At 42.0% G+C, this 17,714-nt stretch overlaps 1 protein-coding gene across 8 annotated transcripts in view; it reads left to right on the top strand.

Moving 5' to 3' along the window:
* Nucleotides 1–13,185: 13,185 nt before the first annotated feature.
* nectin1 (nectin cell adhesion molecule 1) overlaps nucleotides 13,186–17,714 on the top strand; it is a 216,984-nt gene continuing 212,455 nt past the window's right edge. For 2 of the 8 annotated variants that reach the window (XM_020708088.2, XM_011482290.3), the window contains exon 1: nucleotides 13,187–14,144. In XM_020708088.2, the coding sequence (XP_020563747.1) occupies nucleotides 14,093–14,144 (52 nt within the window). In that variant the 5' untranslated portion in view covers nucleotides 13,187–14,092. Of the gene's footprint in view, nucleotides 14,145–17,714 lie in introns of all 8 variants that reach the window. The other 6 variants (XM_011482292.3, XM_011482291.3, XM_011482287.3 and 3 more) reach the window with 5 other exon arrangements.

Raw genomic sequence — 17,714 nt, 5'->3', positions numbered from 1 at the left:
GGATCTCCACACCAGTTTGCTGATCCTTGTCCCAGTCCTGTCAGTGCATTAACACCCCCTCTCCACCCCCTACCCCCTCCTGAATCTCCCTCCATGGAGGAGGGCAGCCCTCAAAAAGCTCTGAGAGTACTGCAAACTCTGAAGGACCCTAATCTCTAAAGACAATCTCTCCTGCGATATCCGGTTGCTTCTCCAGCGGCAATTTGTTGTTGCCAAGTGATGACAGCTGATCGTGTAAACGATGCATCTGCAGAAGCTTCACAACCAGAAAATGGTGGAAAATAGTCCAAAAAGGAGTAGCAGGCATGACACCACACTCATTAGATGTATACAAGAGGAAAAAGCTGTTTGTCAAAAACAGATCATAAAAAGAGAATTCCAAAATGTTGGAGCCACGGCCTCGCAGAGCGGTCCATGACCTAGCTTTTTCATGCGGGTCATCTGCATACCCCGGACAGGTTCGCCCATTTTTGCCCACATGAAAAATGGCCACAACACAGGCTGACCCACCTCCGTTGTGTCTTGGATTACGGATTATGTCACTGGCAGACCACAATTATTCAGTTTGAGTTCCATCAGATCTGACCACAGTGGTCCCACAAGGGCAGCACTGGCCCCTCTCCTCTTTACCCTTTACCTAGGACCTCTGTTGGGGACACAGCTGCAACGCAGATGAGAAAATATCTACACAGCATGTTTGAATAACAACTCACTCATATGAGATGCTGGTTCTTACATTGAACTCTGTGATATAGGGTGCCTTTCCTGTTTTGCAAATATTGCTCAGTGTTGCTGGGCAGGTGTGAAACAGTCACTGTATCTACTTTTGTTTCCTGGAAAACAGGTCATGCTCAAGCGTTTCAGCACGTATTACTTTACCATGCATGGTCACACAGTAGATCAGAGTAAAAGTGAGATAACTTCTGTACAATTATTTCAACAACAACCTGGAGTCATGTGAACCACCTGCAGCAAAAAGCCTCCAAGACTAAGGAGGCGATTGAAGACTTTGTGAGGTGACGCCCTCTACCTCTGCCTGTCGTCAGTAGGAAAACAACAGAAAAAGGTTTTTTGTCAAAAACAGATCATAAAAAGGCAATACCAAAACACAACACAAAAACAAGTAAGCTAACACGGTGGCACCTATTGGGGATTTAAAAAAGGGGGACCTGTGAATTTGCTCCCCCTGTAGGTGACAGAAATGTCATGTTTGGCGTCAAAGTAACCTTCCATGAATTTGATGACTCCACCAAATCAGCACCCTGAGGCTTTCTATGTATTTTTCTGGAGATGTTTACCACATTAAACTTGCTTCAGTTTAAGCTTCTTCTTATTAGTTTTTGGACTATTCTACGTGTGATGGAGGAACTACTGACTTGCTGTATGCAAACGTCAAATATTCATTCTCCACATCTCACCACTCAGGAAGTCAGACCACAGATTGGTCTGTTTGTTGCCTCAGTACACCGCCATGGGAGGCAGCCTCCACCATTCAGCCCCCTCAGGAAGTGGTATGGAGAGGCTGAGGAGGTCCTCAGAGACTGTTTTGATACTACAGACTAAAGTACTGTTGGACTCAGACAGAGGTGATATTGAGAGAGAAACTTTACAGACTATATAAAGTCTGTCAGGATTTAGGGGTTCCTCTTAAAAGTATTATGTGTTTCACAAACATTAAAGTCTGGGTAACCAGTGAGATGATTAACAAGGAGAAAAAGGAGCTTTCAAAAACACTGAATCTGAGGAGATTAGAATGGTCCTTTATTCCTGTGAAGGAGGCATAAGACTGCTACAGGAGGAAGACTGAAAGACAATTTATGGCCAGCAACATGCACGGGGTCTGGTGAGGGATGAAAACTGTCACCGACTATAAGGCAGGGGCTGCTGAGGCTAAGCAGAGGACCTTAACATCTTCAACTTTATATCTTTTTTACCCGGTTTGACTCCCCGACTGTAACCCCTGCCTCCCATCTCACCCTCTCCAGATCTCTTCCTATCCTCTCTCTTCCACTTCTCTTTCATGCTTCCATCTCCATCACCAATGACCAGGTAAGACAGGAGCTGAAAAAAGCAGTTGACCCAAACCTGCTGAAGGTCTGTAGTCCTGACCTCTCTTCTGATAAAGACACTGGAGTGGCTTTTTTTCCCAATCCTACCAACGTAAGACTGAATCCGATATGCTTTCCTACCCTTACGGCTTCGCTCCACCCTACATTTAGCCCGCCAAGCGGAGAGATAGGGAAAAAAAATGTCTCTTCAAATTTGGGAGTTACAACCGCTTGATGACATCATCAATAGTCGCCGGTTGGCGGCATTGGCGCACAGCTGCCAGCATTCGAAAATGCACAACATCTGTCAATTAAAAACATTTTTTTGAATCCATATGATGTGCCTGGATCTCGTCTACATCACCCTCACTAACCCTTGCGTGTTATTTAAGTGTTTGCTATGACCTGTCGACCTCAGCATTACCGTAGAAAAAATCTGCATGAAAGATTTCAGAGCTACTGCCTCGCAGACGGTCTTTGACCTAGCTTTTTCATGCGGGCCACCCTGCGTACCGCAGACAGGTTTTTTGCCCATTTTTGCCCACATAAAAATGCCCACAAGACAGGCTGACCCACCTCCCTGGTATCTTGGATCACAAATTATCTCACTGACAGACCACAAGTATTCATGTAGAGTTCCATAACATCTAACCAGCAGCACAGTGGTCCCCTCTGCTCTTTACCCTTTACTTAGGACCTCTGTTGGGCACACAGCTCCAACGCAGATGAGAAAATATCCACACAGCATGTTTGAATAACAACTCACTCATATGAGATGCTGGTTCTTTCCATGGAACTCTGTGGTTTAGGGTGCGCTTCCTGTTTTGCTAAGATTGCTCGGTGTTGCTGGGCAGATGTGAAACAGTCACTGTATCTACTTTTGTTACCTAAAAAACAGGTCATGCACAAGCATTTCTGCACATATTATTTTACCATACATGGTCACACAGTAGATCAGAGTAAAAATGAGATAACTTCTGTACAATTATTCTAACAACAACCTGGAGTCATGTGAACCACCTGCAGCAAAAAACTTCCAAGACTAAGGAGGCGATTGAAGACTTTAGGAGGCGTCGCCTTGTACCTCTGCCTGTCGCCCTCTGTGGTAAGAATATTGAGGCGCTTACCTCCTAAAGGTTTCTCAGAGTGCAGGTGGATGACAAGCCGGGGCTGGTCATTAAACTTGCAGTCTGTTCTTGTTGAAGAAGCTAGCATCTTTTGAAATGTTGAATATGCCATGTTTGCCGGCAGGGGCCACTTCTCTTATTTATGGGTTGGGGACTAGACAGAAGGACACACAGAACCTGAACAGACTAATCATCAAGGCCTCCTCTGTGACTGGAGCAGAACAAGATGGTGTGCTGACAGTGATGAAGGAAAAACATTAGAAAAACTGCTTACTATTATGGGCAACAGCAGCCTCCTACTGCCCCGACCTGGTGATGGAGCAGAGGAGCTCCTTCAGTGGATGGATGCTCTCTCTGATTTCCTCCACAGAGACACTTAGTAGGTCTCTCCTGCCCAGAGCTATGAGGATATAGAACAGATCCATGAATGGGAGGAAGTGAAAGGAGCCGTGGGCTGACTCGCTATGTGTAAGAGTGTTGCCCTTCCTCTAAATTATTTATAAAGCTGACATTTTTCAGATATACTATTTTCAAATTAATGGCTGTTTTTACTATGTTTTATAATAGGTTTTGACTTATTTTTGCTCAATTTTTGCCAGGGTTTGTAATGCTTTGAGCAGGAAAAATTTATTTATTTAGAAATAAAAATAAAACAATCAACGGAAACAAAAAGTTGTGAAACGTATCACATTATTAAAAAACTTGAACTCTGACCACCATTGTGGATGGATGGATGGATGGATGGATGGATGGATGGATGGATGGATGGATGGATGGATGGATGGATGGATGGATGGATGGATGGATGGATGGATGGATGAAAGGATGGATGGATGGATGAAAGGATGGATGGATGGATGGATGAAAGGATGGATGGATGGATGGATGAAAGGATGGATGGATGGATGGATGGATGGATGGATGGATGGATGGATGGATGGATGGATGGATGGATGGATGGATGGATGGATGAAAGGATGGATGGATGGATGAAAGGATGGATGAAAAGATGGATGGATGGATGGATGGATGGATGGATGGATGGATGGATGGATGGATGGATGGATGGATGGATGGATGGATGGATGAAAGGATGGATGGATGGATGAAAGGATGGATGGATGGATGGATGGATGGATGGATGAAAGGATGGATGGATGGATGAAAGGATGGATGGATGGATGAAAGGATGGATGGATGGATGGATGGATGGATGGATGAAAGGATGGATGGATGGATGGATGAAAGGATGGATGGATGGATGAAAGGATGGATGGATGGATGGATGGATGGATGAAAGGATGGATGGATGGATGGATGGATGGATGGATGGATGGATGGATGGATGGATGGATGGATGGATGGATGAAAGGATGGATGGATGGATGGATGGATGGATGGATAGATAATGGGTCTCGAGGAATGTGGCAGACGATGTGTTTAAGGAAGCTGCAGAGCTAAGGTCGTTTAATGAGCTTATGATTTCAATTTTGTTTTTACATTTTTAGCTTATGTATAGTAGTCCCATTTGTTGATATGTCTTTTTGAATCATGTTTTTTTAATTAAAAACAATTATCCATCTGGAATTTATAGTGAAGGCTCCACACTAAACACTATATAGTGCTCTTAAAACTACACAAAAATGCTTAAAATCACTGTGGGAAACCACAAATCCCTCATAAAAATGGTAAATACTCCCAGCTTTAGTTGTTTAGATTTTCTGTCTCCAATCAAGCGGAAAGTGGAGAAGATAACAAACACAGACCTGGTAAAGGTTAAACGCTCTTTTGATCCATTTCTTTTTATAGCAGTATCATTTTTCTGGCCAGTTAAAGGATCCCGTTAAATATGGACGAACACACAAAAAGTATTATAAACAACATGCTGCGTTTCGATTTGACTATTTGTCCCGCAGGAGTTAAGGGTGTTGGCAGAGGTCAAATGTCAAACACATTATTCATACATTTTCCACCGCAAGAAATTGTTTAGATGGCCTCGTTTGAATTTCCTCCTTACAGTCACTGTGGTGGTGCTATAGCTTTAATTTGCACTTTCCTCACAGAGAAGGAGGCAGAACTTGGATGACTTGTCTTTTGAAATTTTCCGGGCTTCTCTCAGGATTCATTTGAACTCTCTTGTGGTGTATCTTGGATGTGGCAAAAAGCCATTTTCTGTCTTTTTGATTTAACCTGAAAGAAGACACAGTGTCACTAAAAGCACTGCAAGGTTAAAGCACCTTTTATAATCTAGGACCTTCACTCGAGTCTTTTCTCTCTGGGAGAGATTAGCCTCCTCATACGCTCCAAGGGCTTTTTCATGCTGTGTGTCTTTTAGGAAATCTCTGGATTCTTTAAATTATGAGCTTCTCACTCAGAAAGCTGACCTTTTCTCCATATTCTTTAGATAAAAACCTTCCTCCAGCAATTCATTCTTCCAAAGCTGATGCACTATCTAAATGAGATATTTTTAATTTATTTATTTTTGCTTTATTTTATTTCCATGTGTCAATTTATATATGACACATGAAATTTGCTGAAAGCCTTACCTTAGGAGGAGTCGGGATTGGTTCTGTCAATCTCCAACGTGCGATGCAACTGTCACACTTTGCATGTGACGCGCTAAACGGGCATTCTGCAACTTGCTTTTAGCCTATGGTGTTCACAATGGACTGTCGCTACCCAATACCAGTACATGTACTTGCAGTTGAAAGACACTTGGTGTAATATGTCAAAGTGGTCCAGGCTTTTTTTCTTTCACAGCTCTATTCTGATGTATGAAAGACTCTGTGTTGTATGTCGAGTACAAACGGCAGTTATTATTACTTCTCCATGATCAATTTTCAAATGATTGGCACTTGAATGGAAAGAAATGCGACCCGTACGTCTCTACCAAGTCTATGATTGGTCAAAGTTCAAGCTGGTTTAACTATCAACAAATGTTCAATGGGCGCACGTTTTTTACATAGAGCCCGAAAATGGTCTTAGAACTGTGTGTAGCAACGCGTGAATGCAAGAGTTTTGAACTTGGAAGCCCTAACGCACTGTAACGTGCTTTTTCATAGATTTTTCATTTAAAGTGGTCGCTTGAACATTGTCTTTGTCTTGAAGGCTGTCTTTGTCTGACAGTGCTAAATTTCACTGGAAATCCATAGGTTTGTGTTTTTTTTTTTACTATAGCTTTTAATGTTTCAAGTGGTTTTCTAAATGTCACTTTTTAGAAAAATCAAAACCAAAGATCTGCATGGAGCAAACATGTGAAAATGTGGATTTTTACAATTTAACCGGCATTGCACCTCCAAACAAGTGTTAAAGATCTACTCCGATTATCTTTTGATCTATTTTAAAAGCGTTCCCATTGGTCTTTCAATTATGATAATGCCATTTTTAGGCAAAAGTGTCGTTTTCTAGGACATAGTTTTTGTAGTGCGGCAGAGTTCATTAGAAATTCGCCTCTGAGTTGTGGGTGGGACCACATGGGCTGAACAACCCCCACCCCTTTCTCCATTGCTGAGGGATCAGGATGTGCCCGCCCATCTTATTTCCAAAGTCATAAACACGCTCTTTTACAAAGAGCATTTTTCTCATTTCCTGATTCACGATTTGAATAAACAAATACTCAAAAATACAATTTTAAGCTTAATCTTCTTTATATATATGTCCTCCATCAACAGAAAAAGACCACAAGAAGATGTCAAAAACACCAAAAATTGGATCTGCATTGGAGCGGGTCTTTAAACTCCCAAAGTGGGCAGTCATTTATTTATTCATTTATTTATTGTGGCTTAAAGTGAAAGTCATAAATATTTCTGCTGTTCTGCTCAAAAAGAATAATTAAGTGATGACTTTTTGATTCAACATGATGCTGTTCGGGTCTTTGTTCACGTCATATTTACTTCTCACCGACAGAAGTGTGGCTGTGAAACTGTTGTGCGACCATGCTACTGAATTTGCCTCAAAACTAGTCCGGAAACTGTTAGGTGTTTGAACTGGCCAGGAGTCTGCTGAAAAAAATGGTCAGTCTGAGTTTGTAACAAACTTTAGAAATAAAGTTCTATCTATAACAAAAGTGAAGTGTAGAGAACAACGGCTTTCTTTTACTGCTCAGAATTTTCTGGTGGCTAAAGAAAAACCAATACTTGATTTGTGTTACGAAAATAGCAGTTATTTAATTAAAAAAAAAAAAAAAGACCTTTTTGTTAATTCCAAAGCTATATTTTGTTGATTCCAAAGTGGGAATCATTTCCCCTGAAGTTGCTAATGAAGTAGGAGAAGCAGTAGATCTGTCTGTATTTCTGTGCATTGAGAGGATGATGGGTCCCATTTCTGAACAAAAAGCTGTTGAGAGTACAGCAGCCATGAGGTGAAAGCTTCAGGAGTGCTGTGTTACCAATTACCCCCAAAAACTGCCCCTTTTTTAAAAAGAGAAAGAAGCTGGAAAAGCAAAAACGATTTATTTATTTATTTATTTTATTGAGCTTTTTGAACCAGTTAAACATTAATGCTGGTGTAGAGGGGCATATGATTAAATTTGAAAAACCTTTAAATAGCACAGAATATTTTGTTATGTAGGTTTTTGCGAAGATCAGTAATAAATCTGTATTAGGTTTCAAAACATGAACGAAGAAAGACTGGGGTGGAACTCTGTGCTTCTTTCATGTTAGTCTGTGGTTTTCTAATCCACATACATGCCAAGTTTGACTACATTTTTTTATGGTCACAACTGTACGCTTGTGACAGCTTGCATTACATCACCCACATGATAGATGTCATGTTGTTTAAGTCTCTGCTTGCATCACAGGCTGGGTGATGACAGAATGTGGGACTGTAACAGATTGCACTCACACATTGAATTACTAAAAATGTAGTCTTTATTTTTGTAGATTTCTGAGACAAAAACATGGAATTGTCAGCTGTGCTTGCCTGAAGATTATTTTAAAAGGAAAAATCATGAAGTGTTTAAGATATAAATACACAGAAGCAACTAAAGCATTGATGTGAGACTCTTGGATAAAACACAACACTAAAGACTGGCATGAGGAGACACTGTACACAAAATTTATTTCCTTCATAGCTTTTATGACCACTTAGTCATAATTGGTTTTAGCATCTCTGAAAATGGTTTCCTGCTGTTTTCTAGAAGCTTTTTCCATTTGTAAACTGTGTGTTTGCAGGATTTAATATTGTATGAACAAACTTTACAATAGGATAAACAAACGTGTATATATATATATATATATATATATATATATATATATATATATATATATATATATATATATATATATATATATATATATATATATATATTTATAGGACAAAACTTTGGTGGCGGGATTTAGAGCAAAATGCTGTCTGGACCTCACCACCGGGGCCACGGACTGAAGGGTTTAATACGCCCTCAGCCTCTCGGACTGGCGTGGCTGTTGACCGGGTTGCACTGTTCTCAGTCTGCTCCGACCGTGCCCACGTACTACGGGCGGAAGCGGTCTGCAGCGATGTCGGCTGCCCACAGACCCGTTTTGAAACATGCACCAGAAGGTCTAACAGTTTCTGTAAATCTTAGTCTGTGTGTAGATTTGAATAAAATCACAACCATTTATCAGGTTTGCATTGTGTTTCCTATATAATGTTGTATTTATTGGTAGAAAAGTTTGAAAAGTCGTTCATCTCTTGAATCCTGTACAAAAACATTAGTACCGGAACCTGGGTATTTTTGTGATGGTTAGAGTTTTTTTCTTTTTAAAATCCCACCAAAGTGAGCGACCTTGGGAGCAATTTCGGGCAGATAACTCAGGCAGGCGTTTACTTCGGTTACTCCCCAGAGCGGTTCAGTTAATCAACTCACCTGTTAAGCGTCCTATTTAAGTCCAGGTGTGTAGCTGTTCATCCTTCTATACTGAAGCGCTGCATTTGTTGCCCCACCCTCGTCCCCGGCTTCCACCTGTGAGCTCCGTTAGGGGTAGTTATTACCCCAAGGTTTATGGAAATTTGTCTCATGGAATTGCACAGAATCTTATGCCAAACTAAAGGCCCGTACACACCGGGACGAATATTCGCCAGGCGTTATTCGCCAGCGTTTTTCGCCACGTTTTTTGTGTTCACACCCAGGCGATTTTCGCTGACGGTGAGCCGAGCGAACATGCAATTTCATTCCCTGACATTAGATGGCGCTTAATGTAAACAGAAATACTCCTGTACACAAGGTGGCGCTGCGCAACTTTACCCTTCTTAAAGTCGCTTTTCACTCAGAAGAAGATAGCAAGTATTTACGTGCTTGTCAGAATAATACAAAGAAAACATGAATATTTCAAGCATCAGTAGCTCCAACTGGTGCTTGGTTCGGGGATATTTAAGAATGTCCGTCATTATTTCTTTGCGGCAGTGTTGACGCTACTTGGCGTCTATCTTCTTCGCTGGTATGTGTGCTCAGCAAGGCAGTTTTGTGTTTGAGCGCCCCCAAGTTGTGTTTTACTGTAACTTCAGAAGCTCCAGACACGTGTGCAAAAGCGCCATTCTCATTGGTCGAATAGATTTCGACGCGACGCGTCGAAAAAAAAAAACGAACCCGAGGCGTTTTTTTTTTTTTGACGCTTTGTCGCTTGGCGTTTTTTCGCGTCGGTGTGCACACTCACATTGGTGCCCTTTGTTTAGTCACGAGGCGTTAACCGTCGGCGAAAATCGCCGGCGAAATTCGTCCCGGTGTGAACAGGCCTTAAAGGAATTTAAAATGCCAAATAGAGGAATCTGAAATGTGAAATGCAAAGTTAAACGAATGTGAAATGCAAAGTTAAACGAATGTGAAATGCAAAGTTAAAGGAATGTAAAATGCAAACAAAGAATGTGAAAGCAAAACAAAGATGGGAAAATAAATAATATTATAACGGCATAAGTTGTCTGACTGAAATTAAGCATTTTATGGTCATTTTACCGTATCTGCTAAGCCATGTCACTGTTTACAGACCTTTCCAAAATGGAGTTACCCTTTAGGTATCGTGGACAATGGTAACAGGCTAGAGTAGCTTCTCTAGCAATATGACTCATTGGCATCAACATTAGCTCTTGTTGGAAATTGCTTAAGTTGATTAAAAAAAACACTAAGGTTGAAGCAACTCTTCTAATAGATCACTACAAATGAGTAACTGTTGGTATTAATGTTACCAGTTTACAGATGGACAGACTATGGGTTGATGACAATCCTTATTTTGAAGTTAAAATTGATCAAACCGTGATGTGGTCATCACCATCATGGCAGCATATGACATTTCTAATATAATTACTTGTTGTTGTTCTTAAAGATTTAAGAATTCCATTAGATACATCTGAAAATTAAAGGCAGCAAATCCACATCATGATTGCACCTTTATCTTGCTTTACTACCTAGATGTGCTTTTTTTTTAACTTCTATTTCCTCGTTGTTTTACTTCCACTCATTTGGCTGTAGCTTTTCATGGATTTTAATGCTGATTATTACGGTAAAGGACTGGTCTGGTATCTTTTTGATATTCTTTTTTTAACCCAAAAATATCAGTTTCAGTGTCAAATAATTCTTGTTTGTAAAAGTAGGATCAAACCATTTAAACTATGGGTGAATCCAAATTCTTTCATTCTCTACGTATAAATTCCAATCTGAGGATTTATGTGTGCATAATAAAACATGAAAACATCCTTTCTACCCTGCAACAGACTGGCGACCTGTCCAGGTTGTCCCCTGCCTTCGCCCACAAGTGGCCGGGATAGGCTCCGGTAGCCCCGTGACCCCGAAAGGGAAAAAGCGGTTAAGAAGAAAAAAATGAACATCCTTTTCTTAGTTGCATTTCACTAATACATGTTCATGCACCTTATATAAATCAAATAGGAACTCCTATGATTGTCTGAAGATAGATCTCCTTCAGGATAGTAAATTAGCTCCTAATTGTTTTCTTTTGAATTGCCATCCCTTAGTGCTGCTATAGGCCCTTAAAAATTCACTCTTATGAACATTTTGTTTTTGGTGTCTTTAACATGTTCCTGTGTCATTTTTTCTGCAACTGGGAGGGAAAAGGGGCGGGGTTGCGCCACTCAGTTGTTGCTTAATTTTGCCTAGAAATGTCATAATCATAATTAAAAGACCACTGGGAACACTTTGAACATCGATGATTGGAGTGGGCCTTTAAAATAGGTGGTGGGGTGTCTAAAAGAGGCAAATTGGGAGTAAATCAAAGCTTTTTTTTGTAATGACAACAAAAAACGAAATGCTGTATTTTTTTTTCTGTACTGAATTCAAACGTAAACGTTTAGAATACGGGTCTTTAGCTGCTTAAGCTCTGATGTACACACTATAAAAGCTATAAAAGTCCATTTGTTCTTTTTTACATGCATTAGAATGTGTGACAACCGATTACAGAAAAACCACTTAAAACACTGAAGCAATCCAAAGAATCTATGAAATATTGCCGTCTGCTTGAAACCTTTTAGTTTGTCTTATCAGCTCGTGTCATTCTGCAGGTTATCTCTTCTATCTCTGCTGCAGTTTGGCTCCGAGCCTTGAGCTTGGGTACGGACAGAAGTTCAGAGAAAGTGTATCAAATTTCATGAGCTCTCCCCTGTAAATCAATCAGCTCAGCTGCTCTTGGAGGGGCCATCCGAGGGCCAAACCCGGCTTTTTCACTTATTATCTGTCACCTGATGTTTGGCCAAGCCTGCGAGCTTTTTCATAGCCGATTCATTCTGTGAGCAACTACTCTACATTGAGCGAAGCGGCAAGCACCTGTCTTCATTTCAGTGCTTTGCTCAGGGGCACAGTTGAAGTATAAGTCCTTAACAGGGATGGTTTTATGTAGCCTGGCTTTAAACACCCAAATTCTTCAGGTTTATTTTATTCACTCCCTTTTCTGAGGACATCCAGGTGACCTTTCAAGGTTCCCAAGCTGAAATTGATAACATATCCAGTAAAATGTAATATTTTGGCAGAAACTAAACCCTGTAGACTAAAATGTATTTGTTTGAAATGTGGAGCAGTATTTTCATTTTTCCCCACTGACATGTTTAAAAAGAGGATATTGAGTCTTGAGAAAATTATTTTTGATCCTTTACTGTCCCCCTTTCTTCATAATTCCTTCTTCCTCCTGTCACTTTGAGCATAACTGATGACCGAAGTGGGGGGAAAAAAGAATCCCAAACCCAAAGCTCGCATCCCCCGTTTCAATCACCAGAAGAAGAAGAAGAAGAAGCAGCGTCCACAAGAGGGAAGTGTTATCACATCCATCCTCCCCGTTCATCGGCCTCCATCTCCAGCGGCTTCATGTCTGGATGCTTCAGCAGAGAGGGCTGGAGGTGTGGGTGCTGTGTATCAAAAAATATCTCCCCCAGTGAGTCATCGCTCTGTCAGTAAGATCATCAGCCGCTGTCAAAGTGCTCCTCCAGAGACACGAACTCACTGCACAGACATGTATGGATCATCACTTGGATTGTAAATTACTTTTCACTCCCACTAAGTTATTAATTAGCTTTGCTTTGGATCAGCTCTGCGGTTGCTCCAGGCGCCGTTCAGGAAAACTATGGTTTCCAGCTTTTCCTTTAAAAAAAAAGAAAAAAAAGAATTAACATTGTATCTATTAATTAGTGGGCAATGGTGTGAGCTTTCTGTAGAGTATCCAGACTGCACAGCATCTGTTTTAGAGAGAACGTTTTGAATGTGGGCTAAAAGTGGTTTAAGCTCATCAATTGGATTGGGAAAATATTTGTTTAATCAATAACGTTAGTTTCGGGTTATTGTAAGGCTCCAAAAACGCTAGATTTCAAAATAAAAGGTAGATTTTGATTTTTACTCCTGAAGCAGTGAAAAATTTAAAATAAAAGGTTATTTTCCTCCTTTGAGTGCTATTTACTACCCCCCCCCCCCATATTCCACCATGACTTCTTCACCTGGCGACTGTAGTCGTCCTAGACTCCCTATCAGTCTCTCCACCAACGTGTCCTTTTTTAAAAAACATCATTTTTTATTTATTTTCCCACCAACGTGTCCTTTACGCACAGATTTATTTCAAGCCACAAAGGAAAGTTAGGGATCCCTTCCCGGGGAGGGGGTGGCGGTGAGCTACTTTTCTTTCTTTTTTTTCCGGGATAATCCAGGCTCCTCCCCCTACACAACGTCACCGACCCCGATCTCTTCCAAAGCCAGTTGAAACAGTGTGGAGACAGATCCGCAGGGCTGCGCGCACCGCCGGACCAGCGACGCTCTTCTTTTATCAACCGGGATCGACAATAGAGACGTGCATCTGCGTTCCGAAGTTGCGTGAACTTCTCCCGCCTCCCCACCGCCACCTAGTTCCCGCCGCAGACCGGAGGGAATTTGGGAAGTTGGACAAGTGAAGCTGCGCTGCTGAAGAGAACGAGGCGAAAGCAGGCGACCCTTGGAGGTAACTCTCCTGGTGTTGGAAACTTCCCAACGCAGCATCGATTGAGGACATCCCACCCACTTTACCCCTCATCCACAACACTAGAGAGAGAGAGAGAAAGAGAGAGAAAGACAGAAAGACGCAGCGCTGGATGGAGCAACAAAGGCTACATGATTAAACTGCCGGAGCTCCTCTGATGAAAACTCCACACTCCCTGCTCTCACCCACTGCGCTCATCTAGATCAGCTTCTTGGATCTGGACGCAGCCAGGCTCTCCTCAGCGCAAACTCAAGCCAAAGGGATCCGCCGCCCGCAGTCGTGAAATTGATGCTTTGGCACGGACCCGCGCACCGCCGATCATCCTCCTAGTTTCGACAAAGTCTCCCGCTGCTGCGCCGCGAAGGGGAAGTCGAGCTTTGGACGGAGTGGGATTTGCAGAAGTTGCATGCGTGGTCTTTGTCGCCTTTGAGTCCACCCCCCCTCCCCAGTCGTCCGCTCAGTCTCAGGTTATCAGCCAAGACCCCCGGATAGTTGAGGAGCCATGGCGCGATGTGTGGGGCTGTGGGCGCTCCTGCTGGCGCTGCACGTTCAAGGTAAGCTGCAGCATCTGTCTTGTTTTCACCATGACCTCCCTGCTCTGTGTGCGTGTGCGTGCGTGCGTGCGTGCATGAGGACTTCCATTGACTGACGTTTGATAGATGCACAGAGGTGCAGGTCGATTTGATTGCACGGTTTTGCAACAAGATGTGTGCATGATGCGCGCAGGAGACAACTGCAAACTGTTTGGTCCCTGAGAATCCAGCCCACGGAAAACGGCTGCAGAATACTTATTTGGCTGCCAAACAGTGAAGTTACGGGGCCAACAGGCAGATGGCAGTGTGAGTGAGTCTTGGGGGCCCACAGCCTTCAGTTTTCCTGTCATTTATTTGAAGAATGAAAATAAAAGTCGAAGATCACGTAGATGATGCACCTTAGCGATGGTTGGTTTCCTGTCAAACGATGAATGTGAAGACATTTCTTCCAGTCACCTCATCCAGTGTGTGTCTGTGTGTGTGTGTGTGATGATGGCATCCACCGGTGCTTGATAACTGATGATTGGTCTGATCTTTTTGACATTGATCATCCTGACATCGAAGCTTCCCCGAATGGAGCTAATTATTTAAACGGGCTTATTAAGCCTGGTCCACTTATCGGAAGATACATCATTATTCAGGCTTTATTGACGGCCTCTAATTGGAAAACAACACACGCCCACAGCAGGACACGGATGTTGCTTCGGGGTGCTTTCAAGGCTCATAGTATCCAGGTTTTGTTTGGATTGGTTCTGCTGGAGCCTCCATTTTGAGAGATGGAAGAGGGTCAAGTGTGGTCAAGGAATATCAGATGGAGGCTTGGTTTTCTCTGATACGCTGAGACTCGATGATCTCACAGATGAACCTCCTCCTTAATCCTTCCCCTGTAAGATGTTTCCCAACATTCTTTTGCATCTTCTCCGAGGTTGAGAAAAACCAGGCGGTTGACATTCTTGGCGGCGAGCCTCCTTGTGGGGTCATGCGCTTAAGACTGATTGAATACTTTGATCAAAAGCTCCTGTTTGATTTCTACTGAGATGATCCCTTTGCTTGTGGAGAAGATCAGGATTAGCTGGTTCCCTTGGGATTCATGGAAGAAAGGCTTTTGAAGCGGTTCAGTCACGAGTGGGGAAAATGTCTCCAGATCTGCGCTTACAGCATCCAGGAAATCCTCCCTGCCACAAAGCCGCAATCGTTTTGGCATCATAGCTAGGCCTTGTGTGAATCTGCTTCACGCTTCTCGCCTAACTTGAAATCAAAAGTGACTTCTTAATCCACGTGTGAACACATCTTCACAAAAAGGCAGCATTAGTTGAGGTCCTTGGTGTTCGACATTCAAAAACAAAAATTTGATCTTTCACCTCGGGGTCAAAGGGCGTTGCCATAAATGCCCTGCTGTCTTTGATGGCTCTAATTGATACACAACATGTGCCAGACTCTCCCCTCTCTAACCACGGCACAACCAAGTGAAGAGAGGCCCCCCACCAGCACAAGTGGCTGCCTGTTGCAGGCCTCCACAGGGGAAAACCATTTGCTCTTGTGGTGGTAATAACCATTTGAGGAAACATGGCAATGCCAAATTCATAAGCAGAAACATTTGCAGCAGCTTGCCAAATGGATCATCAAATCAAATGAACATTGAGAATAATAGATGTGTGAATAATAACAGCCGCTCTGTTCCCACGTTCTTATATCAGCACTCGGTCTCTCCTGTATTCCAGCCTGATATTTAATTGAGTTTGAATTGGGTTAGTAACCAGGTGGCTGTTTGTGGCTCGGCTCCATGGGCGGCTCTTGGTGCCGCAGCAGCTCATACACAAATCACTCTGGGCCCTGGTGGAAGGAGATTTTCCAGCTCTAATTCCTCATCTTGGTTCGACTTAGCATTTGGGAAATTAACTGGATGAGTCGCGGTGTGCAGTTGGCAAGTATTGGAAATTCGAATGCTTGTTCAGTCTGAATCTGTAACAAACACCTTTAAATGAAACCTCTCATTTAGATGACTGCAGACAGTTGATGAAGGGGCCCCAGCAACGGGGGTTTCTACCTTTGACTGTATATGAGAACTAGACAGAGTGAGTGTGACGTCACCCATAGAGAACAGGAGGACCTGGCTGCCGACGTCGACGGCCAGAACCGGAAGCTATCGACCGGGCGACCCCAGTATCGACCCCCATACCACTAGAAAAAAAACTATTGTAACTGGCCACCCTAGCAGTTACAGTTTTTCTTATTTTAAGTTTTAACAATAGTTTTTATTTTTTTATTTTTATTGTTTTTACAACTCTGAACACTTTGGGGTTAGAATAGAATAGAATAGAAGTACTTTATTGATCCATAGGGAAATAAACTGTTTTTAGTACAACCCAGGTCAAAGGGGGTCAGTCCAGTTCTCATACAGTCAATGTGTGTGTGCGTGTGTATGTGTGTGTGTGTGTATGGGGGGGGGGGGGGTCTTAACTGAAACAATAGAAAGTATTGTGGCATACAAATTCTTCAAGGAAACAATTTAACACACATCTGTGAGAAGGAAGAATACCTGGCTTTTAGGGATTGTCTCTTGGAATGTCTGCTGAAAGCTGGGATTTTCCAGGTGGATTCTAATAAAACATTAGGAAGTACCAGATCATGAAAGCCATAGACTTTAAATATGTCTGCACCTTCAGTAAATATTAAGTCATCACCATCAATGCATTTTATGATCTAAAAAGTACAGAATGTTAGAGCAGTCTGCAATGCTTTTCAATTCACTTCTTTGTCTACATTCAGACCAACATTAACTTTGACAGAGTCAATTGTTATTGTATCATGACAGATTTCCCCTTTTCCTTTATTTTAAAAAGCCACAAAATTCAACATGGCTGTAATGAAAACAGCTTAGTAGGATAATGAATACAAACCGGTGAGACCAATAAAGACCAAATGTTTGGGAAAAATTGTAAGCAAAGAAATTTATATATAAAAATTACAACGTAAGAAACCAAATGGACGCAAAAAAGTCAAACTGAAACAAAAATTACCTTCACCCAGGCAAAGTCCAAACTTAAATCCAAATCAGAACTTTTGTTCTGATTTGGATTATTTACTTTTAACTATCTTTGCACCTTCAGCAACACTAAAATGAGCAAAACACTTTGATTTCACATTTTCATTAATAGTGGTTTTTCCTGCTTTTCTAAACCTTTATTGTGTAGCTTTGTTGGGTTTTTCACCCAGGCCCCCAGACGGTTTCATTGTAAAAATGGGCTGCAAGCTTCATCACACATCAGTTTCTGTTTCACTGACCTCAAACTGTGTTTTTGCTGTTTTCCTTCTTGTGTGGGGTCCCTGAAGTGGACTACTGATGTTTTTTGCTTGATTTCTTTGGCTTATTGCACACCTAACACATTGATTTAACAACAAACCCTGACTTGTGGTAGACATCTTTAATTTGAAGGGTTTTGTTTTTTATTTCATCTCATTTGAAGCTTCCACCCAGTTTTGTTCTTGAGATGTTTTGCATCACCTTTTGATTGAGGAGTCAGAGGTGCCGTGAGCGGTTAATATTGTTTAAACTGATGTTTTGCATTGAGCGGACCGCAGCATTTTTCC

The sequence above is a fragment of the Oryzias latipes genome, chromosome 13 (genome assembly GCF_002234675.1).
Source record: "Oryzias latipes chromosome 13, ASM223467v1".
In the NCBI taxonomy this organism is placed as follows: domain Eukaryota; kingdom Metazoa; phylum Chordata; class Actinopteri; order Beloniformes; family Adrianichthyidae; genus Oryzias; species Oryzias latipes.
The sequence above is the reverse complement of the archived record's forward strand: the minus strand, read 5'-3'. Positions and strand labels throughout refer to the sequence as shown.